Genomic DNA, 25990 nt, shown 5'->3' with positions numbered 1-25990 from the left:
ACCAACATAACAGATTCACTACTGAATATTTAAAGTACTAACCAACGATAACAGACTCCGGCTACTGAATAATTTAAAGTACAACCAACGATAACAGATTCCGGCTCTGAATATTTTAAAGTATTAACCAACGATAACAGATTCCGGCTCTGAATATTTTAAAGTATTACCAACGATAACAGACTCCGGCTCTGAATATTTTAAAGTACAACCAACGATAACAGACTCCGGCTCTGAATATTTTAAAGTACAACCAACGATAACAGACTCCGGCTCTGAATATTTTAAAGTACAACCAACGATAACAGACTCAGGCTCTGGATATTTTAAAGTACTACCAACTTGTAACACGTCTTTTCATACCTAAATTTACAACTTTCAATACTGCTGGTTGTTGGGTTTTTAACGCAAATCTACACAATGGGCTATTTGCGACCTATCCACCGGTGGGAATCGAACCACGGGTCTTAACAGTGTAAATCCAGACACTTACCACTGAACCAACAGAAGACGAAATTTCAACTAATAGTGTTTGCATTCTTGAGATACAAAAAGAAAATCAAATATGTAAACTTGATCTCAATACAGATATTCTGTTGATGTTACGATCTCACTGCCACACTTCACAAGTCGATTTATTTCTGTTGTTGCCCTCTAATAAACCGATAGCTTGATGAGTAAGTACTATCACTAAACTAAGGATACAACAGTTTAAAGCAATAAAGTAAAAATTGTTGTGAAATTTTGCGGGTGTTGATTTTTGTTAATTCATCACGTCAATATATTTTATATCACTTATAGACAAATCAGAACGCACTCATATTCGCATTTAACCGTTTTAAAAACAACCCTCTCTCCCTTTCGCATATGAAATTTCAAGCAGGAAATAACATTAAAGGACGCTTTATATAATCTTAGATACGAATTACTCCAATAAAACTGGCCAGGGGGGGTTAGGGAGCTCGAGTCGCAATCTGAAGGTTGTGGGCTCGAATCCCCGTCCCACCACAACATGCTCGCCCTTTCAGCCGTGGGGGCGTTATAATGTGACGGTCAGCTGGTAAAAGAGTAGCCTAAGAGTTGCCGGTTGGTGGTGATGCCTTCCCTCTAGTCTTTCACTGCTAACTTAGGGACGGCTAGCGCAGATCGCCCTTGTTTAACTTTTCGCGAAATTTAAAACAAACAAAGCAATGAAACTTACTGGAAATATGTAGATAAGTCAGTCGCCAAAATAGCGTGTTTTAGGATCTTCATGACCCGGCTGTAATCATCAGCAGAAAGAAGTGAAAATATGTTGTGACCCTGAAAAAGATTTAAGAAAAAATTTAAATTAATCTCAAATCTAATGTTTCTTCAACAGATTTAATAGACACTGTGGTTTCATCTAGCGGTTAAAATATGAAGTATCTTTAGCACGGAAAGCTAACATATATATATAAATACAGACATTTTTACATATACATTAAATAACGCAATTTCATTAGTCACATTTCCTCATGAATTGTATTTCAACGTTCTAAAAAACATAAACTGATCACAATGAATTAATATATTAAAATTTTCATTAATATTTTTTTATGTTAAAACTTCTAATGCACTACGTTATCTCCAAGATCTCACTGAAAGAGAAAATAAAATTGAAAGTTCTCTTTCACGAGGTTGAAAATTAATACATAATTATTTAAATAATATTTCAACAGAAATAGAAAAACCTATAATGAAACTGACTCCCTTATCCTAATACAATATTTGTAGCCTAACCATTGTTGTGGTTGAGGTTGAAAGCTCAACAATGCTGGAGATTTATTGGTTGGTTTTACGCCACCACCAATAACAGGGGATTAGTAAAATGTCCATTCATTTTACATAACTTACCTCACTTGACAGTATCATTACAGCGTGATTAAAATGATGCTGCTCCATTGTGGCCTTACTTCCATAGAGCAATGCAAGTGCAGACCCACTCCTGTGAAGTAAAGAGTTTTTTTTTTTATTACGGGTTAAAGATGCGAGATAATATAGTCTTTGTTCTACAAAAAACAAATTGTTCGTTGTCTAGAAGCGTCATTAATCATGTCTATACATAGAAGCATTCGGATCGTTACAGATATCTGCTAAATTAGCATATTCAGTGAAAACACGATGTTTGTTTATAATCACTTTTATAACTTTTTATTTTTTCAAGTTTTAGAACCACCTGCTCCATCACTCGTACAAATACTCAAAAAAAAACAGTTTCCGTAGAACGTTCGATACGTATACTTCACGAGGTTTTTTTTTCCTTTTAAATAAGTCGAACTTACTGAATTTAACTGTTCATTTGAAGTGTAAGATCAAGTTAAAATGAATACATAGAAAATAAAAAGTTAAATTATGTTTATGCTACAAAATATTATTACTGTAGTTAAAAAACAACAACAGAGTGAATCGTGAACTAAAACATTTAAGCTATTTTCATTGTTAATGGAACTGAGTTGCACATCAATTTTTTTTCTCTCCCTAAGTACACAGTACACGACGCTCACTGCTATTTGTGTTTCATTATGATTCAAAATCAAGCTAGTGGTTGTATTCCTAGTATTTTATTACGATCAGAATCTGCCTGATAAGAACATTAGGGCGTTTACCGAATGACATTGGAAAGGGTTTTAACCGAATGACATTGGAAAGGGTTTTAACCGAATGACATTGGAAAGGGTTTTAATAACGTTTGGGTTCAGTTCCAAGTGCTGAGAACTCGAGGCTTTCTGTTGCATCTGTTGGAGTGAGTCAGTGTTTCGTGATAGCAAAGCCACATCGGGCTATCTGCTGTCTCCACCTAGGGGAATCGAAGCCCCGATTTTAGGGTTGTAAATTCGAAGACTTACCACTGTCTCACTGGGGGAACATCTGTTGAAAGATTTAGTAACTTCAATAGCAAAGAGGATTACGAGACAATTAGACATTCAGAGATTCCTAACTACCAACAGCAAAATCTTTGTTGGTAACGGTATACGCAAATGTCAGAATTCAATCGTTTTACATTTATCTGACACTTTACGTCCCCCGAAGGACAGCTAAAATCCGGGATTCGATTCCCCGATGTAGACACAGCCAAATGTGGCTTTACTCTAAAACAAACAAATAATTAAGCTGACGCTTTATAAAAACGACGAATTTAATCGTGAAATGACGTTGAACAACGTTCGTAATTCGTCTATTGATTTCTGTTCTGTTAGTTTTATAGCAAATCCACATTGGGGCTATTCGCGGGGAATCGAATCCCGGATTTTCGCGTGTTAAGTCCCTAGATTTACTGCTCTCCCATGGGGGGGACTCTGATGATTTCTAGCGGAAATAAAAACATAACCCACAGCTCTTTTACCATTCTGAGTGTTTGTTAATAGTGGAACAATAACAACGACAAAATAATATAATATTCATTCATAAAATCGAAAATCTTTGAAGCATATAAATAATGCACTGTGCTAAATCTGAAATATACCCTAAATCAAAATAAAAGATAGATCGATGCAGTGCGTAATTGAAAATTATATTTTCAAGCAAAGAAGTTTTCATTACTTTATAAGTGATAATTAAACGCCACTCTGGTATGTAGGTCATTCATGGAAAGCGTTTTACGCATGCGTCAAAAAAAAACTGATCTTGAGAAATAATTACTGAAAGAATAGCACGAACACGCTTTAAAACTCAAATAAGTCTAACGCTAATGGACGAACTGTTTATTCTGAATTTATGTCAAATGCGATGACACGTATATTTTTGTTTTGGGTTTATCAATGAATAAAGCAACGGAATAAACAAATTGTTCTTCCGTTTAGAAAGTAATAAAGGGATGTATTTCATATATACTAATGTTCAACTACGGTGTAATTGTTTGTTGGTTTGTAATTATGCACGAAGCTACACAATGGGCTATATGTGCTCTGCCCACCATGGGTATCGAAACCCGGATTCTAGCGTTGTAAGTCCGCAGACATATCGCTGTGCTACTGGGAGGCATGTATGGTGTAAAGGAACTCGTTTCAATCGATGTATACAAATACGTATAGGTGATGCTATATTATACTATTTTCAGTTTAAGCCTAAGTAAATAGTAAACTAAGTAAACAACCTTAGTTACAAATTTGTCTATAACTTGCCTCGTGTATATATATATCTTTGTAATTTAAAATCACTTTTTGTTACGTGACAAAAAAAAAAATACAATAAACTCTAATGTCGTCAGGACTTCAATATTTTCTAGTTGTTCAATACCCATAAATTAATTTGATAGCAGGGTGTCTCTTTCACTCACTTTCAGTAATGGTCTCACTATAAGATTAAAAATTCAGATATCCAGATGAGGAAATGTATTTATTCAATGGGTATTAACAATTGTTGCAGAGACTACTCGAATGTTAAGTTACCTATGAATTTTCAGGATGAAAGTAAATACTGCTTTCGATACAAGTACATTCTGCAAATTTAACAGAATATCTCAATGCTTAAGCTATGGCGAGTTTAAAGTTTTGAAACTAACACATCGATTGCTTTTTTTCTTCTTTTTTTTAAGTAAATAGAGCGATTCGAAATAGACAAATTCAATTAACTTTACTAGGGGAAAAAAGAAGAAATAAAACTGATCATGGTGACATTTAGCCTGGGCAACATTTGATCTCGTTTTATTCAAACTTCTGAATTAGTATGTACAGCATATTCTAATACTTTTTGACATACAAAAGGGCTTGGGATTTACAGAGAACAACAACTATGCGAGACAGATTGGCCTTTAAAACACATTTTCTAACCTTTTGTGTCAACTAAATGAACAACGTTTCTCTGAGGTGCACGAAAAAAAAATGGCTGCTTTCCTTGCAATCCAATTTTAATGTCTACAATTTAGATAACCAATTCAAGAAAATTAACTTGACAGAAGAGTTTATAAGTGACAATTGTACAGCGGAAAGGAGAATGGAATTGGAGTCAATGGAAAATTGAGCAATTTACATCTCAAAATAAAGAATTTGCAAGAGCGACACGCTATCGAGATTAGAACAGGATTTCTTTTCCGGAGTATACAATTCTTTAAACACTATTCACACTCTTAAAGTAATGATCACCTACTTCTCCTGAAAGGCATTGTTTGTGCCCCGATGGTCGAGGTCGTGACATAGACAACCAGTTAGCATTCCAAAGATCTCCAGGTCCGTAAGAATAGATTTTAGACCACAGTGCTGCAGATAGAAATAAAATTACAAATATGACAATAACTCTTTAAAAAATCATTTAAGATATTAAAAGGAATCAAAATAGAATCAATTTAAATGACCAGCTTAAAAAAACTGTTTAAAATAAGATTAGACTAGTATTAACGAATTGATCAATAAACATAGTAATTTAGAGTAAAGGTGCTCTGAATCATCGTTGTTGACAGAAACTGTAATAGACTGACCATCTCAAAAGATTAAGCAAATTAAGAAATTGAAATGGGTTTAGTTGGTTTTGAATTTCACGCAAAGTTACACGAGGGCTATCTGCGCTAGCCGTCCCTAATTCAGCAATGAAAGACTAGAGGGAAGGCAGCTAGTCGTCACCACCCACCGCTAACTCTTGGGCTACTCTTTTACCAACGAATAGTGGGATTGACCGTCACATTATAACGCCCCCACGGCTGAAAGAACGAGCATGTTTGGTTGGGCGGGGATTCGAACCCGCGACCCGCAGATTTTTAGATCTAATATTTGATATTCATTAATTAACAGTTTAAAGAGAATTTCACTGAGGTTATGAACTATATTTTTTACATTATTTTTTCCTCGAACGTTAGATCAAATAAACCTATAAAAGCTCGTTAGCTAACTTAATGCATGATTTTGGTGTGCATATTTTTGACTAAAACATTAACCCTTAATCATGTGTATGATACAAATCACTGTGATACTTTGGCAAGTTTATACAGTTTCGAAACGATGCATTTCTATTCATAGTGATTTAATCCCATTTCATTCGTATATTAAGTTTCAAAACTCCAATTATTCTTTCTTTTTTCCTATGTCTTTTTTTTTTTTCAAAACGAGAAACCTACTCTTCAAATTTCTTTACAAAAATAGATAATTACTTCAAATTTCTCTACAACAATAGGTAATTACTTCAAATTTATTTACAACAATAGATAATTACTTCAAATTTATTTACAACAATAGATAATTACTTCAAATTTCTCTACAACAATAGGTAATTACTTCAAATTTCTTTACAACAATGGGTAATTACCTCAAATTTCTCTACAACAATAGGTAATTACTTCAAATTTCTTTACAACAATAGATAATTACTTCAAATGTATTTCCAACAATAAATAATTACTTCAATTTTTATACAATAATATATAATTACTTCAATTTATTTACAATAATAGACAATTACTTCAATTTCTTTACAAAAATAGAAAATTACTTCAATTTCTTTACAAAAATAGAAAATTACTTCAATTTCTTTACAATAATAGATAATTACTTAATTTAGTTTTGTCTGACATTTTAGTTTTTGAGTAAAATATGTTCTTCTGGTATTTTAACAGGAGCCATTTCCTCTTTATTTCAAAGTTAAAGTTTAGTCATTGATATTCTGTCTAAAGATAAAGGAGATTATTTCCCCATTATACGCTTTCACTTTATCTTGTTTTACCTTGATCTCATTTTCAGGTTTTTGTTTGTTTATCTGCTTTTCAAATTACCTGCACCGAGAGTATCGAAACCCTTTTTTATTAACGTTATAACTCTGAAGCTCATCGCTGAGAAACTAGGGTTTGTCTATAATTAAGTTACGCAGTTTCATGATATTTGATTACATTATTGTGATATTCCCTTAGGATTTATATTAGTAATTTCTTTCTTGTACTTCATATACTTGACTTTATTTCTCGTTACTTTATGCTCATTTTACTTCCTTTTTCTAATAATTGCATACGTCCATATGTATTATGAGTCTGGTTTAAACAGTTAGTGCTCACGATTCGGTGCCAAACGTATTGTTTATTTCAAACTCTCATGGCTAGCATGTGACTTAAGCAGGAGAGACTGTAAACTTCACCTCGACGCTCAATTTACAAGCAGGATCACAACAGCGCCCAAGTACACACTTTTCAACGAAATCACATGCTTTCAAGTGCAATTTAAAACGTTGCTTCAAGGGCGGGCGGGCTTTGTTTCCTGAAACACTAAGTTTAGACAGAACAGTTATTAGTCTAACACGGAATTCGAATGGCACGACCTTACTAATGATGTAAACCATAGTAGAACTCAAGAGAGACGTAGTAGTCTCCAACCCTAAATCATAGTAGGACTCTAGAGACCCGTAGTACTCTCCAACCCTTCTTGTTAACCTCAAACACTTTATCGATCTGAGTCCTTCTGCGCTGTAGTTCTACCGAACAAACGCTACAGTTCTTATTCGTAAGATTTCAGAGCGAGAACAAAAATACAAATCAATAGGTTTATTCCACTTAGAAATTCCAATAAAATTTAATACTAACCGTAAGAATGGCAAACATCACTTGAGCAACGTTAAAAGCATGACGCCAGTTATGGTAAGGAATGCTGCGGTAATTTTTTCTCAAGGTACATAAGAACTGACAAAGTATCTGAAATATAAAACAATGACAGTTAGAAAGAACAGGATAACTAAATGTAACAAAAAAAATGACAATATTTTAACAGTTTTCCCCCCAAAATAAGTATTACCAGACCAGAGATAGTCCGATCTCTTTTTCAGAATTAAGTAACCTTAATTAATCCGGAGAAGATATTTTACTATACATTCATCGATAGATCAAATTATCATGGTTAGTTGTTTGTTTGAAGTTAAGCACAAAGCTACACAATGTGCTACACTGGGGGGGGGGGGTGCAGTTATTATGGATAAAATACTTTCTTCCTCTCCGTATATTTTTATTACATAGATTGATCTATGTTTAGATTCAAATATTATAATTATGACCAAATATGGATCTTATTAGATAATCCCCATTTAAATTACTAAAACAAGGTAATTACAAACATATGAATTTTATTTTCTCTCTCTCTCTCTCTTATCACACTTTTAACATCAGCTCACTGGTGCTGGATTTCTTGTTTAAAGAACATAGTGTGTCAAGATATGCAGAATTCTCAAACATTTTCCGGCACATAGAAAGATGCCTGAATGTAAATGAAGAAATTGAACAGTTCCAAATTATTGGAAAGGCTGAAAATGAGCAGTGGGTAAGATTAAAAGAAACATTAGCCATAAAGAACTTAGCACCTGAACTAAACAAGAAATCCAGCACTGGTGAGCTGATGTTGAAAGTGTGATAAGAGAGAAAAAATTATCATTTATTAAAATCATTTGGTATCCTCTGACTGAGGATAGATACGATTGAAAAATCACGATCTATACTATTTTATGTTATTGAACTATATGTAAATCTAAGCAAATCTGATAAGTTAGTAAACTCATATATTATTAAATTTTAAAATATTAATTTGTTTACATGGTGTTAAGCAGGAAATTTCCCTATGGGCTGTATTTGTGCCTTTTACCGTAAGGTTGGAGTCGCGAATATCAGCGTTATAAGCCTTCAAACTTACCACAGAGCAACCGTGGGGAGCCAATAATATAAAAAGTCACATTTCTAAATTTGCATGTGTTCACAATCTTACAGTTAGTTCAGTCACATAAAAACTACACGTCTTTAATAGGATTTTTCAAACTATGCGGATCGAAAAAAAAAGAACATTTTTTTAGGCTTAAAGTAATAAATTCAAATTTTTCAGAGGTCTGTAAGCAATCAAAGTAAACTTGAAACCAGATAAAATTGTATTCTTTATTTCTTAAAAACATGCATAACATTAATTCGTAATCTTGAAATAAATTTTGCTTTTGTAATCAAAATGCCCTCAGTGGTATGTAGTCACTATATGGTGATATATATATATATACTAGGGGATAAATAAACTCGTGCTCCTCTTAATATGTATATATATATAAATTATTTGACTGCTGAAACATTATATAGGAAACTAAATTAATATAGTCAGACTTTAATCCTCGAGAGCCTCTTTTTTTTTCCGCATATGCAACATTATTGAGTGAAATATTATATATATGAGCAGAGTATACGTTTTAAATAAATAGGTTTTTTAAATAATGATGTTATTGTATTGTAGAGTTGGACTTGATGGAAACAAAAAGTTAATAAGCAGAATATTGAATTGTAATTAGATTTGCAGTAAATAAGTGTAAAAACTTGGAATGATTATAAATGAAATATATATCTGTACACAACATTTATTGCATAAACATCTTGTTTTTGTAGATAATCGCCATCTTTGACAAAGATTCTGAGAATTTTTCTTGGCCGAACTCTTGATAAGGCAGCATTTTAATATTATGGTATTACTATTTATCATATTTTTCTTTTCCTTCCAACTCCTTTTTTTTTACACTCCCATAATGTATATATATACAATGAGTTAGTTCTACTTCTACCAATAACGGAAATGGTGTAATATTTTATTCCCTTAGGGTGTAAATTCATTCTTCACGTATGAAACGTATTCAAACTTTAGGCCTAATTGTTGATTTTTAGGCCCCTGTTAGAATTTGCACTGATGTGTAATGGTATTGCGTTATTTATAAAGCACGGAAAGGTAAATAATTAACTTAATGTGTTTCCTTGCGTGTTTGTTTATGTTGCTGACGTAATCGTCTTGAAAGTTAATGTTATAAACGTCGTAGTTTTGCACTCGTATAGAACAATGCACATTATACGTCGTTCACTTTTGTACTCGTATAAACGTAATACTACCGTTGTCCTAATTAGACAATAGGAATATTGGATTTCCATGTGAGCTAGCAAGCATACAATCACGGATTGACTGACACACAATGTTCTTTTAATTACATAGATACAGCAAAAATAAAAATACGCCGTTTACACATCTGTGAGAAACAATGAACAGACAAAAGAAAGTTTTGAAAACTCTTTCAAAACAGATATTGGAAAAAAAACAACATATCATTCAAATTAAATGAAGTTCTTAAATAGTTACTTCAAGAGTGCAACTTGCTTTATTCTAAGCCACAAAATTTGCAATAAACTGATTTTATGCTTTACGAGCAGATAGATTGATAAGGCTCAGGAGTTTTCTAAACTGCCTTCTTTAATAACCAAGAAACTGAAACTGAGTAGCCTCATCTAAAATATGGCGTAGTTTTCTTCGCTAAAATAGCTTCCGCAGTTCGGAAGCCTATCTGGTTTCAGTTTTGACATATTCACAAAAATTAGAGGTACATCAGTAGTACATAATAGATTAGTCAAACAATGCATTCATAAATCACAATCTAATATAGTGCAAACCGTGGTGTCTGTCCGAGCGTTCGTCTGTCTCCCGTTCGAAAAGCTGCGCACGCAGGCAAAGCTCAACATTCACTTTTGAAATAATGGTAAAACAGGCATGAATAATGTTGATGCCAAAGTTTATTTCGCAAGCAGAATATTCAACACTAAGTTGTTAGGAATTAATCATACTATCATTCACATTTCAAAATGTGACGTAACTTAAATAATAAAAATGCAGATTTACCGTATGTTATTGTTGAGCGGTTCTTAGAATGACTGAAATATTCAAAAACTACTCTTTGCAGTGGGCGGTATAAGTAGCTCAGAGCTTTGGCTCTGAGAGAAACCAAGAGTGAAACACAATTAGCCTTTTTAAAGTCCATGAAATAATTTAAATTGATAGATTAACCTAAACTTTTTCCGTCACTGGGGACGAGTACTTTTGCTTGTACACTATAATAGCGAAAAAGTGGTATGTGGAAATAGAACAATTAATTTTACTAGTTTTTCAAAATTTTATAATGAAATCAGAAAATACATATTTCACGATTAAATAAAATGCAATATTTTAAGCACAGGTTTCAGTAGTAACAGTCGCGGTGGAGAAGAATGAATCAGAACTCCATTTTGACTTTGTTTGTCGTTTCGTAGGGAGAGTGATGCTACTAATAATTCATTGTCATTGAGAAGGGTATCTAACAGTACATTTCGACGCACAGTATTCACACTGTCAGATCATAAAGATGTTTTCAGATTAGAGATTTAGAAAGAAATATTGATCAAAGGGACCATTTAGAATGAGAACTTCGACAAGTTGTTCCCATCGTGTTGTGGAAATCCACGAAAACAAAGATCAGTGGCAAAACCTTCCACGTGTCTCTTGGTAACAGCACGAAACATAATCAAAAAGGATCTCCCGTCTGAAAAAGCAACACAAGCCACGCCTTCACCATGTGGGATATATCAGTCAGTTAAAGAATAAAACTGGTATCCGTGCTATTCCGTACACACATACCGGACGCAGAGCCTAAGGATTTCTATGCCAATGGAGTATTGAAAGGGGAACTGGGAAACGGTCGCCCTCGTACACTATATAGGTTATAGAAAGCATACAGTGAGGTGTATTGTTCTTTAGACATGACAAACTTAAGGCGAATCCTTTTGAAATAGAAACTACATTGCAAGGCTATTGTCAAGATGCAAGGTCGTTAAATAGAACATGACCGGATATGGCGACACGAAATTTAATGACGTGCTGAGTCTTCTCCGTCATTTTAATCTAACATAACTAACACTCCGTACAAAAATAAAACCATGCCCCTACAAAGGATACATGAAATAAAGAAATAGAATTGCTTTATATCAATGAGATCAGACCAAACTGTTAAGCATGAAGAAAAATTTAATGTTTGTGGACGAAGCTCATGTAGTACGGTCTTAATACGCATGCGCTTACACATGTAACATAAGTTTATATGCCATATATTACACAATTTAAATCAGGTGTTTACGAGACAAATAAACTTTTGTTTTTACTTCACGATTTTAATTCTCTCCAATTTTTAAAAACTTATTTGTTTCGAATATCCGTACAAAAGTACAGAACGGATATCTGCGCTAGCCGTCCCTAACTATGAACTGGTAGACTAGAAGGAAAGCAGTTAGTCAACAACGCCCACTATTGGGAAAGTCTATTCGAATAGTAGGGTTTAACTACAGCTCTTATAACGCACATACTCACAGCTCCAAGTTACATAGCGCGATTTTGAGGCAACAAAACGCGAACCGTGGATACTCGGATCTAAACCTCAGTATACTAACGACTAGGGCTACGTTCGTCACTTGAAGTTTTGTAGGACGATTTAGTGTATGGTTAGAGTTCTATAGTAATGCTTATTGCAATAACAAGTCCCGAACTTTAACATATAATAAAGTGAATATTTAGAGAAATCGTTATTATCCTAATAGAATGGTAAGCCTTCCTAGCAGGCCTAAACGAACATAAAACAAAGAATATCCTATCAGGTTATCACAAAATATGTTTGAGCCTAGGTGCTATGCAAAATAAGTTTTTACACATTAACACCCTACTCAGGTTCAGAATAACCTTGTGTAAATCTAAACATTGATGCATGATTTAAAATTTTAAAACTATATCAACATTATCTAGGTTTAACACGCTATTAAATAAATGTACATATATAATATCGTGCTAATGAGATAAATTTTTCAGACAGAATCACGTACAGAGCAAACGTAATTTTTCTGTTATTCTCTATGCATTTCTAAAATGATATTTAGATAGAAAAAAGTGACAGTGCCCTGCAATGTATGTTGTATTTTGTCCATTCATTTGCTATATTACCAGAATAATTAATCATTAGTTCTATAACATAGCGTCTATTCTTATAAGCAACAATTTCTATTTTAATTTGAACAATACCTGATATTCGATTCGAAACTTGGATATTAATCCTAAATCTTTGAACATCCTGATGGAAGCAAAAATCATTTCGTCGGAACTTAAAGAAAAATCGTCGAACTGCAAACTTTCCAAGTGCCATTCCACAGCAGTTGGTATCCTAGCGTCCTGGAAAGCAAAAGGATAATAAAAAAATACTACAATGATTTATGGTCGTACAGTGACACCTCATGGCTGAGTGCCATAAGAAATGCCTCATCCATTAAGTTGAATGTTAAATGAAATGCAAGAGATGAGAATATTATTCCACGTATGGGAGTATGATAGTACGAAACCATTCGATAATAGATTTTTTTTTGAAAAATAACACAAAGATAGCAATAAATCAAAGAAGCAAAACGTTAAAATTCCGCTTTCTTATCAAATGTTATGAAAGTTTCACTTCCCGTATAGCTAAAGCCACGATATCCACAACTTATGTATGACAGTTGAACGCATAAGGTGCATTTAATAGCTTTCATCTGTAATGTTACCTATAAAACTATTAATCTCGCTAACTTGGAATTGACTTATGATCATGGAATGGTACGAAGGGTAAAACCGTTAAAATCGTTGAGCACGATAATGTATGCTTGTATTCGCCTTGAAACTAGGTTACGAACACAATAGTGTATGCTTTTATTCACCTTGAAACTAGGTTATGAACACAATATTGTATGCTTCTATTCGCCTTGAAATTAGGTTAGGAACACAATATTGTACATTTGTATTCTCCTTGAAACTAGGTTACGAACAATATTGTATACTTGTATTCGCGTTGATACTAGGTTATGAACACAATATTGTATGCTTCTATTCGCCTTGAAATTAGGTTAGGAACACAATATTGTACATTTGTATTCCCTTGAAACTAGGTTACGAACAATATTGTATACTTGTATTCCGTTGAAACTAGGTTACGAACACAATATTGTATGCTTGTATTCACCTTGAAACTAGGTTACGAACACAATATTGTATGCTTGTATTCACCTTGAAACTAGGTTATGAACACAATATTGTATGCTTGTATTCACCTTGAAACTAGGTTACGAACACAATATTGTATGCTTGTATTCGCCTTGAAACTAGGTTGCTCTTAAAAACAAAAATATTTTTATATGTTCAGTATTTAATTTTACTCAAGTAAGTTTAAAAGTTTGGAATAATGACTATCAAAGTATGTTGTTGTTGATTTCTTTCCCTCAGAGTATCTAATGGCTGATGATAAGAAATTATTGAAACAGAATGTACAGAGTTTAAATGGGTTCAACAGGGTACCTAACCTGGAATAATGACTATCAAAGTATGGTGTTGTTGATTTCTTTCCCTCAGAGTATCTAATGGCTGATGATAAGAAATTATTGAAACAGAATGTACAGAGTTTAAATGGGCTCAACAGGGTACCTAACCTAGAATACTTTGTCATACATTGTAGTTCTATTCGAAATCTAAAATTTAAAAACAAATCTTCCACTTTTCAATAGCGTAGTTTATTTTTATGCTAGTATTAATACAGCGTTCACTGCAAAAGTAGACTTAAAACTATTGAAGAGTAAGTATATATGTGTTATCAGCTGTTTTCTTTGAACATTCAAATACATAACAGAAATAGCAATGTGTTATATAAAAATCTAAAAACTGACTAAAGTTAGCCTTTTTTAGCACAGGTTCTCCTCCCTCTATTTAAAGGGTCCCGTCGCAGCACGTCTTTCAGTGCGTAATCAATCCAGGTGACCGTCCCGGATGTCAAACTACCGACCACAGAGAGACAACAAACTGCTGCCATTTTTTATGTTTTTTACGCGTTTATTAATTTATCCATTCCTAATTTGTTTCATCATCATCATCATTATTATTATTGTGTTTATTTCTACCACAAGTTTCCAATATCACTAAAAAGGGATTGCACTTTAAATCTAAAGAAGAAAAGATTAAGATTTCTTGCAAATCGCTGCTCGACACTATAGCCTTTTGTTCACTTGTTTGTTGTTAAGCGCAAAGCTGCACAAACCTAGCTATCTGTTCTCTTCTCACAGCAACGATTTAAGTCCTCACCCTCTTAACCGCGGGGACGTTATAAAGTGACGGTCAATCCCACTATTCGTTGGTAAGAGAGTAGCCCAAGAGTCAGCGGTGGGTGGTGATGACGAGCTGCCTTCCTTCTACTCTTTAACTGCTAAATTAGGGATAGTCCTCGTGTAGCCTTGCGTGAAATTCAAAACAAACCAAGCCGTTGAGCCACCAGTGGGGGGGGGGGCTGACTTGAAAGGGATCGGAGCAAGTGTGGTTTACTCCGATCCTCATGTCGTATCTACATCAACATTTATCAGTAGAAAATCACAATTCGGAAAGGAGGAAGAGGTCATCATGAATCTGACCCTCCCTGGTCCATCAAAAGACCAAAACACCGAATTTGAGCTGAAAGCAAACCAGTGGGGGGGGGGGGCATCACTTTAGTAACAGTACAAACAAACTCAAGCCCAGCCTAGCGCCAACAACATGATGTGCAATTACACAAACTATGTTATTTTCAAGAATACCTATATGAAGTTGAGAAGAGTATTGACATTAATATCTTTAGTTACAATTATCGTGAATAAACTCCTGATGTATAAAGTATCTGATGGTGACAATTACATTATTGAAAAAATAGAACCAGGGGATTTTATGAATTCTGTAAAGTTATGGACGTACTATGAATAAATAGTTTGGAGAATTACATCAATAGATACTAAGATTTAATTTTCGATTATAAAATATGTGATCAATCTTTGATAGAACATTGGCAGTTACAGAACTATTTCTTGTGTGTCTGGCCACGGTTTTCATGATCATTTGAGATTTATTTTACATTTTGAATAGCAGGAATTGACATGGCCTGGTGATTAGGACGCTCGACTCGCAATGTGAGGGACGAGGGCTCGAATCTCTGTTCATCTTGCTCTTTCAGTAATGGGAGCGTTATAAATGACGGCCAATCTCACATATCGTTGGTAATAGAGTAGCCATGAGTTGACGGTGCGTGGCGTTCTCTCTAGTCTATCGCTGCTAAATTAGGGACAAATAGCGCATATAGCCCTCTTGTAGCTTTGCGCGAAATAAATAACAAACTAAACCAAACAAACTTTCATTAGTGCGCTGCGGCTTGATGGTTGTTGTTTTAGCGCAAGGCTACACAGTAAGCTATTTGTCCACTGCAAGAAATCGAACCCCTGATTTTAGGGTTTAAGGGTTTAGTATACTTAAAAATTTTATTAATGTATTAATTAATTGGTGTGACCAATAGATCCAAGATATAACTAGTTACATTTTAGATTCGATTCCCGAAACTGGAAACTATGGTTGCATTTTAGTTTACATAACTAGTTTTATATGTTTCCTTTAAATAACATTTATACTTACAGACCTAACATTCGTGATAAAATTCACCTTTGACCGCATTTATGTTTCGAATTTCTCTTAATTCATCTACTTAGAGGAATATGAACAAAGTAAGATGAATGTATAAAAATAATCATCTTCAGCTTATTGATTTCCAACGTTTCGTCAACTTTCGGCGTTAGAACCAAATACTTTAAACTTAATTTTAAAGTTATAAACGGAGTATCAAGTAATCTGTAAATATGTCTATCGTGTATTTATACGCTGAAAATATTTACGCAACACGTTATGCTTTGTATCCTAGTTGAAAGATTATGTTCTCTAAGGTTCCTAATTTGCATAAACAACTTCTATCGCTCTTAACATTTCTTCAGGTAAAGTCTGAGCAAGAAGTGTGGTAGAAAAGTTCAACAAATATTTAAAACACGATATAAAGTTGGCAGAAAACAAAAGTGCAGATCTGATGTCTGGATTGTACTCGTATAACGAGAAAACGTGAACACAAAGCTAACTACGACTCTCGCTGGAAATCAAATAATCAATATGCTGTACAAAGCTCAATGAGTAGTTGCGAGAAAGCAATATAACGAAGTTTGGAATTTTTAACCTATACCGATGTTTAAAAGACACAGATCGTAACTATTTATATTGATTAAGAGGGTCTTACCATACACACATTTTGTTATAAGGTGTGAAAATTGTAACTATGACGTTTGATCTAAGATTTCAAGATCGTAATTACGCTCTTCAGACTATGATATAAACGTTGTAATTACTTCCTCTAGATTAAATACAGATAGGATAAAATCGTAACCAGTATCATAATGGAATATTTTTCATATACACTTACACAAAATGGTTCGCGTTATCTTGTGAGGAAAGACTGTAGCGGATGTGGAGGTTGTAGTAATACATTAGAGCTCAAGTGTGAAGACTAATAACTTTTACTATGAGTTAAGTTCTTCCAAAAAAATAATTGTAAGGAAAGTTAGAATTAAATACAAATACAAACAAAAAACTACAAGTAAGACAATAACTGACGTAGTTCTTAACTAATAGTCCGAGTTGGTAAAGTGCCAAGTTCTTAAGTTCAAGCTGAATTTGGTGGATATGCTCAGAGTCTACTTATTAATCAATGTGTCTGCAATTGTATCACTTTTTGTACTCGAAGATGGTACTATATTTTGACATACAAACTGACAAATAGAGGTGTATAAAAAAAGTATATATATCCTCAAGTATAATACGCAACTCAGTAATTAGACATACATTGAGGAACTGTGAAACATGTTTAAAAGATTGCAGGGTTAATATTAATGTGAACTACGCGCGAAAAATAAATTTAAAATACAGTTTAACCTTACACAAATTTTATGCTGCATGCTCTTTATATATCAGTAAGTTTGAAATACACTTTAACCCGACATAAATGTTATGTTGCATGCTCTTTATATCCGAGTAATTTTAAAATACAGTTTAACCTTACATAAATGTTATGCTGCATGCTCTTTATATATCAGTAAGTTTGAAATACACTTTAACCCGACATAAATGTTATGTTGCATGCTCTTGATATCCGAGTAATTTTAAAATACAGTTTAACCTTACATAAATGTTATGTTGCATGTTCTTTATGTATGAGTAAGTTTAAAATACAGTTTAACCTTACATAAATGTTATGCTGCATGCTCTTTATATATCAGTAAGTTTGAAATACACTTTAACCCGACATAAATGTTATGTTGCATGCTCTTTATATCCGAGTAATTTTAAAATACAGTTTAACCTTACATAAATGTTATGTTGCATGTTCTTTATGTATGAGTAAGTTTAAAATACACTTTAACTTTACATAAATGTTATGTTGCATGCTCTTTATGTATGAGTAAGCTTAAAATACAGTTTAACCTTACATAAATGTTATGTTGCATGCTCTTTATATCTGAGTAAGTTTAAATATAGTTTATCTTTATATAAATGTTATGTTGCATGCTCTTTGTTTCTGTTTTACTTCTTTTTTAACATCCAAAATTCAGTTGTAGTGTTTGCCCTTTACTTTCTTAATCTTCTCTGATGATAATTCAAAACCTTCGACAATCTATAATTACTGCCACATTGTATCATCAAACTCGTCAATGATGTACGATGTTTTTGTAGTGTTTGCTCTTTACTTTCTTAATCTTCTCTGATGATAATTCAAAACCTTCGACAACCTATAATTACTGCCACATTGTATCATCAAACTCGTCAATGATGTACGATGTTTTTAATTGATCATTGAAATCTGGTTATTCCAACTCCAAATAACTGATATAAATCAAGACAACTCTTCAGTTCCTTACCAGAAACTTTTTCACGTCTTTCTTCGGTGATGTTCCGTGATAAGAAATGACCTGATTGACAAAAACAAAAAATAAAAATAGACATACAAGTAAAATATACATATTAAAAAAACAAACTTTCACGTGTATTATAAACTGCAGGTAGGTCGGACGACACAGAAGTAAGTAGGTCATTGGTAGATAGGTCAGTAGGATCTAAGCATAGTTAAGTAGGTGGTTGTGTTAGTCAAAATGTCCGTAGGAAGGTTGGTAAGTAGATCGGTAGCAAACAGAGACAAAAGGAAAGACTGGTATATTCGGACGACACAGAAGTAAGTAGGTCATTGGTAGATAGGTCAGTAGGATCTAAGCATAGTTAAGTAAGTGGTTGTGTTGGTCAATATGTCCGTAGGAAGATTGGTAAGTAGATCGGTAGCAAGCAGAGACAAATGGAAAGACTGGTATATTCCAACAGAGATATTGAAGATCGGACAACTACAATATGTGCAGAATTGAAACACCGGCGTTAAGTTTGTATCGTATAAAATTAGAGACAACAAAACAACATACACATTAGTAACCCTATTAAACATTGTAACGCTATACATGTACGTAACCCTATTAAACATTGTAACGCTATACATGTACGCAATCCTGCTAAACCTTACGTACACTTACGTAATGTTACTAAACTTTGTGTCACCATACACTTACGTAATCTTATTTAACTTTGTAACACTATACATGGAGGATTACGTACATGTATAGTGTTACTTACATGTAACACCATACACTTACGTAATCTTACTAAACTTTGTAACACTATGCATGTAGGATTAAGTACATGTATAGTGTTACTTACATGTAACACTATACATTTACGTAATCCTACTAAACCTTGTGTCACCATACACTTACGTAATCCTACTAAACCTTGTGTCACCATACACTTACGTAATCCTACTAAACCTTGTTTCACCATACACTTACGTAATCTTACTAAACTTTGTGTCACCATACACTTACGTAATCTTACAAACCATTGTGTCACCATACACTTACGTAATCCTACTAAACCTTGCGTCATCATACATTTACGTAATGTTACTAAACTTTGTGTCACCATACACTTACGTAATCCTACTAAAACCTTGTGTCACCCTACACTTGCGTAATCTTACTAAACCTTGTGTCACCACACACTTACGTAATCTTACTAAATTTTGTGTCACCATACACTTACGTAATCCTACTAAACCTTGCGTTATCATACACTTACGTAATGTTACTAAACTTTGTGTCACCATACACTTACGTAATCTTACTAAACCTTGTGTCACCACACACTTACGTAATCCTACTAATCTTTGTGTCATCATACACTTACGTAATCTTAATAAACTTTGTGTTACCATACACTTACGTAATCTTACTAAACTTTGTGATACTATACACGTTAAGTAATCCTACTACACTTTGTGATAATATACACGTTAAGTAACCCTATTACACTTTGTGACGCTTAAGTCTTGCCAACTGATACGACTCTTCGTTCGAGTTCTTTCATTAATATCTCGAATATTAGATGTATAATAGTGGTCTTTAAAACTCTGATGAAAATATTCTTGTGATACTCTTGAAACAGAAGAAATTTCAGCAAATTTGGGACAAACTTAGAAGTGTATTTAGTAGTGTACGATCAAACCTCGATGGCAACTTTCTGCCGAGCCATGGCTTTCTCCAGTTCACTGTACATCAAAGTGTTGTTGATACCCAATCCACAGAATAGAGTGAACGCCTGTACAAACAAAAACGTGTTCAATAAAATGCAAGGATGAACAATACGTAATATTTTACAAATGATTACAATTTTCAATTCAACGTAAAAAAACATACAATCAATGAAAAAACTACAGTAAACAGAACAAACTCTCAGAAGTCTGATATTCGTGCGTCCTCTCCAGTCTCACGTTGTCTTCTGGCAGGAAAAAAAACTGGTCAACAATAAGCCCCTAATGTGTTTTTTTTTCAATAAGTGCTACACATGATATTGTGTTCTTTTATTATTTCATACAATCAAATTTAAATCATTGAAACTACATAGGCTATATAAAATGTTTTCAGTAAATATAAAAATATCCATGTTTTTAAATACTACTTAATTGTACCGCAAAGCAATTTAATTTAACGTTTTATATTTTTCTTGAATCTCTTCTAGTCGCATTTAAACCAATGACAGACGTTAATTTAAAATGATCTGATTAGCATATTTACCATATGTAATCTATAGATATTAAATATTGATGATCAACAAGCCGTTAAAAATTTAAGTTCACAAGTATGTAGTTTTGTTGCTACAGGAATACTATGCGCACTCTGTTTACTTGCCAACAAACCCGAAGTGATCAAATTTGAATTAGTCGTTGAAATAAGATTATGAAATATATATATATATATATGAATATCTTACGTTTCTCATAAGACTTTAATGCTGGCATTTGTCGTTCATAGTTTTCTTTGACAAGTCGTTACTTCAATTACATGTTTATTTACATGATAAATAGAATAGATAAGTTTTGTCAGGAATTTGTCGAAATCCCAAACGATTTGAAAACCCTCTTCTATTCAACTAAAACAGACACAAGCTTCTCGTAACCTCTGCTTAATAAAACTACATTTCAAGTGTATTGATTTTCCAATGAATGGCCTGAAACATGCACTGAGCATTTCCAGTTAGGGATTTATCAGGTCTTACCTCGAACAATTGTTCGTCGTTTTCGTCAAAAGAAAGTCCATCTGTACGATTGATGATAATAGCGACGCCTACGTGGTAAAAATCAAAGCTTTAAGATTAAGTTTGGGTAAGAACGATCCTCTCCACCAGAAATTAATCAAGGAATTTTGAGTTACTGAAATGAAACCTTATACATCCTGCTTGAAATTTGAGGAACAACACTAGGAAAAGCAAGTATTTTCTGTGTTTAATACATTGTTTAAACCTACAGGTAGGAAGCATTAAAGTTGACAATAATGTTTAAATATGAGACGCAAAACAAGACTACAATGTTAAATAGTTCAGCTAATTCGTAAAAAAAATTACTGTTTAATCTCATTAACCCAAACTTATAGTTACGACATCCAGGTGACGATAGAGAAACACACAAACATTTAGTTTTTAATTCAGTGGAAACACAGTTTGATATAAATTTGAAACTTTGTTTCCTTCGAAGAAACTAATAAAATCTACACCAAAGTTTGAATGGAAAAGATAAGGAATAATTCATCATGCGGTTATTGGTGTTCAGTGGTTATCATTATAGTTGCAGCCCAAAACGATATAGAATAGACCCTTACCCTGGGGCTACCAAGGAGGGCTAAAACGTACCCGATAGGTGAACCAAGCGCGATGGGAGTCTGAGAGTAGGTTTTCGGGGTCACTGAATGGAAATATGGCATCGGCATTTATATTCCTGGCTCCCTTCGGGATTCCGTGGGGGCACTATATTAGAAATTATGTACAAACCCCAACTCACAAGATAGCGGAAATAATTTTATTAGAGTGTCCTAATGTTTTTTGGGGGTACTGACCCTCTCGTATAAGCAATTTGGTATAATGTATGATCTTGAGCGGTATATTGGGGCCTTCTTGAGGGTGTTTGTTTTCCCCGCCGCGGACATTTGATATTTTATACTAGTAATAGTAAGAATCCTTAAAACTCTAGAATCAGCCACTTACTATTGTTTCAAAACAATGGACTTGTAGGTGTGTTATTAACCATGAGTTTTAAACAGAAGATTATGATTCCTGTAGGTACGTTACAAACTATTTTTACAACATCGGGCGATTAACACTTGTAGATGAGTTACATATTATAGTTTTAAACTTGGGTAATTAACACTTTTAGGTGTGTTACAAACTATACTTTTAAAATTGGGTGATTAATACTTGTAGATGTGTTACAAACTGTAGTTTTCAAACTGGGCGATTAACACTTGTACAAACAATAGTTTTTAAGCAGAGGATGACTAACAGTCTCATACATTACAAGATATAACAAAAGTCTTAAAACAAAGAGTGGATGGTACTAAACTGATTCACTTACCTATAATCTTGTAGTCTCTGTTTCTAATCGACATACATAATAAAGACCGGATATGACGCCCAGCCACCTGTTGTGTCTGAAACCGGTAGTAAGTTAAAAATATCTTTAAATCTCAGTTTAGGGTACAAATCTTGAATATGATAAATTTATTAATATAGAAGCAAACGTTTTTAAATTAAAGTGTCAGTTTTTACATATATAAATGTGTTTCTCTACTTCTCTCCATTAAGTTTAATAAGGTTAAACTACTTAAAAGCTAGGCCTCATTAAAAACAAATCATCCTGTTTTATTGGCAGTCGAGTTTTGTATCTATTACTCAACAATTGATAGGCACATAACAATAACATGTATATTAAATTGAAAATAGCTATTATATTTTCAAAGTTCAAGTCCAGCGTAGAAAGGTGCTCAAACTGAACAGAACTGACAAGAGAACTTAATCACGTTAAAAAGAAAAAAGTATGTTATAAAGGGTACCACTTACTTAATCAATATCGTTACGTTTGTGTCTTGTTTAACAAAAGCTAAATAAACCCACGTTGTTTTAATTACGGTCTCTTTCTGTTTTATAAGGCTCTTTTAATACCGCAGGATTACCCGTTTCGATGAGATTTGCATTTTGTTGAATTAAGATATATTGTTGTTAATATTGAATTCGATTATTTGTTTGTTCGAAGATAAGCACAAAGCTACACAATGAGCTATCTTGGATCTGGCCACCACGGGTATCGAAACCCGATTTCTAGCGTTGTAAGTCCGCAGACATACCGCTGTGCCACTGGGGGTCCTGGATCGATGTTTGTTTGTTTGAAGTTAAGCACAAAGCTACACAATGAGCTATCTTGGATCTGGCCACCACGGGTATCGAAACCCGGTTTCTCGCGTTGTAAGTCCGCAGACATACCGCTGTGCCACTGGGGGTCCTGGATCGACGTTTGTTTGTTTGAAGTTAAGCACAAAGCTACACATTGGGCTATCTTGGCTCTGGCCACCACGGGTATCGAAACCCGGTTTCTAGCGTTTGTAAGTCCGCAGACATACCGCTGTGCCACTGGGAGAGAGGGGTGTTGGTAATTAACAACATGAGAAACTTTTATTCCATAATAAGTTGTTGTATTATAATATGAAAAACTGCCTCCACCACTCTACATGATAATTAACTTGTAAGGCTGTATATTTAGGTTTTTGGTTATTGAATTGATTTCGAGAAAAATTATTTCATTAGAACAATACACAACAGAAAGTAAATATTTCAAGTAGCATGTGAATAGTGTCGTAATAAGAGTAAGTCGACGAACAACATGTTCAAAAAGAACACACAACAAAATCTACAAATACTTTATTTAATTTCTGTAGTGCGAATTTGTGTATAGAAGATATATTAATACTAGAAATAAACGACCTTATAATACCAAAATGTTGTTTTTATTTAATTAAACACTCAACGTTTCGTTTTACAACTTCTTCAGGAGTGTTCACTAAAACAAATTGAAACTGACAGTCAGTTTCGGTTTGTGTTTTAATGAACGCTCCTGAAAAAATCTTTAAAGCGAAACGTCTAATTAAATAAAAATAACATTTTTGTCTTATAAGGTCGTTTATTTCTAGTATTAATAAAATCTACAAATACTTTATCAAACATTTTAGTAAATTTCAATGCGTTTTTTGTAACTTGTTACCTAAATGCTGTGTGGGATATTAATAATGTCAACAAAATAAAAAGTCTGATAGAGAGCCGTGTTAATCCAAAAAATAAAGAAAAAATCAGTAGCAGCTTTAATGGTGTTGAAACACTCCTATTGGCTGCCCCCCAGTGGCACAGCGGTATGTCTGCGAACTTTCAACCCTAGAAACCGGGTTTCGATACCCGTGGTGGTTTAAAATAAAAAGTTAATCTTGAGCTCATACCTGCTGATATATACCATATAGAGACACAATATCCAGATGAAACTGTTATGTAAGTTTAAAACGTAATGATTTTATATTTTTCTAGCTGCTTCTCAGCCGTAACCGACCATTTTTTTGGTTACAACATTCGCACAGATTTTTTCAGTCGGAGTAGAAGTTTCCAAAGAATTCTAACGTGTTATAAAGATGCATCCATATATAATATATATGTATATATACATACATACACATGTGCATCTTTTCCCACTATAAAAAAGCTTGTTTGTTTTTTAAGAGAAAAGCCATAGTGGGTTAACTCCTGTGTCCACCGTGGGGAATCGAGCCCCGGATTTTCGCGTTGTAAATCGGTAGACTTACCGCTGGGTGCTGTGGGTAAAGCCACATTGTTTACCAAAATAAAGTTCAGCTCTCGGTCTTCTTAGTTTTCAATTTGAAATGTTTCCAGTTGAAACATAATAAAGTACGACCAGGTAAACAGCGTGGCCTAGTAGTAGGCGTGACGGTTTTTCTTTGATTACTTTGTTAAGCAAAAAGTCAGTAACAATAGTCTATGTGTGCTGTGCCAACCACGTGTATCAAAATCCAATGTTTAACGTTATAAGCCGTCAGACGTACGACTGAGCCACTATGGGGCTGGGGTGACACACTATAATTCTGCACCTCCCACTTTGGAGCTGTGGGTGCGTTATAATGAAGACGGTCAAATCCCTTTATTTGGGTTAGGGCTAGAGTAGTCTAAGCGTTTGCGATGGGTGCTTGTTGACTAGTTGCATTCCCTCTAGTCTAATAGTTCAAAATTAGTGACGGCCAGCACAGATAGTCCTCGTGTGAGAATATCCAAAAATAAAAAAGTCGGTGGATTGAGAATGGACGAAAAGAAAAAAAAATGTCGCACACATAGAACAAAGAAATAAATACAGCGGTAAACAACAGATAAAATGCTTCCTAGTAAGAGAAGTATCTTAGGATATTGGATCAACGCAGCGATCTCATAGATCTGACCCCAATTCTCCATCCTCGTAATGTAAAATCAACTTATAACTCAAACATAAAGAAGAAGGAGGGGGTGATTAGCCTACGTCATCCCAAATTTAATGACAACAATAACCCATTGCTGCAACATTGTAGGAAGGCAGTTGTTGTCAGTGAAACAGGAATATAAATATTGACATAGTTTACTGAAAACAGGACACTGGAGGTGATAAGTAAAACAGAAGTCGGAACCGGGGTTGCTGGAGGTGCAGTAACACCCCCACTTTTATATATATATTTGACTTGTATAGTAACTATAAATTATATTATTATAATAATTTTCTGGGGGCATGCCTTTGGCAGCACGGTAGCTGCTTTTATTAGCTCCTTATACTTTCAATCGCTTATTGTAAATCTGCATGTCCTAGGAAGTAGCCCGGCATGGCCAGGTGGTTAGGGCGCTCGACTCGCAATCTG

General features: G+C 34.0%; 1 protein-coding gene across 1 annotated transcript in view; it reads right to left on the bottom strand.

The window, feature by feature from the left end:
• Positions 1 to 25990, bottom strand: part of LOC106462839 (dual 3',5'-cyclic-AMP and -GMP phosphodiesterase 11A-like) — a 137705-nt gene that overhangs the window by 13573 nt on the left and 98142 nt on the right. Inside the window, exons 8-16 of the mRNA XM_013922802.2 lie at positions 22633 to 22708; positions 21285 to 21352; positions 20235 to 20327; positions 18551 to 18601; positions 12807 to 12953; positions 7517 to 7624; positions 5107 to 5216; positions 1876 to 1966; positions 1202 to 1302 (exon numbers count right to left, since the gene is read on the bottom strand). Of these exons, the coding sequence (XP_013778256.2) occupies positions 1202 to 1302; positions 1876 to 1966; positions 5107 to 5216; positions 7517 to 7624; positions 12807 to 12953; positions 18551 to 18601; positions 20235 to 20327; positions 21285 to 21352; positions 22633 to 22708 (845 nt within the window). The remainder of the gene's footprint in view (positions 1 to 1201; positions 1303 to 1875; positions 1967 to 5106; positions 5217 to 7516; positions 7625 to 12806; positions 12954 to 18550; positions 18602 to 20234; positions 20328 to 21284; positions 21353 to 22632; positions 22709 to 25990) is intronic.

The sequence above is a fragment of the Limulus polyphemus genome, unplaced genomic scaffold (assembly GCF_000517525.1).
Source record: "Limulus polyphemus unplaced genomic scaffold, Limulus_polyphemus-2.1.2 Scaffold1265, whole genome shotgun sequence".
NCBI lineage: Eukaryota > Metazoa > Arthropoda > Merostomata > Xiphosura > Limulidae > Limulus > Limulus polyphemus.
Note: the sequence above shows the minus strand (reverse complement) of the source record. Positions and strands in the feature narration are given on the sequence as shown.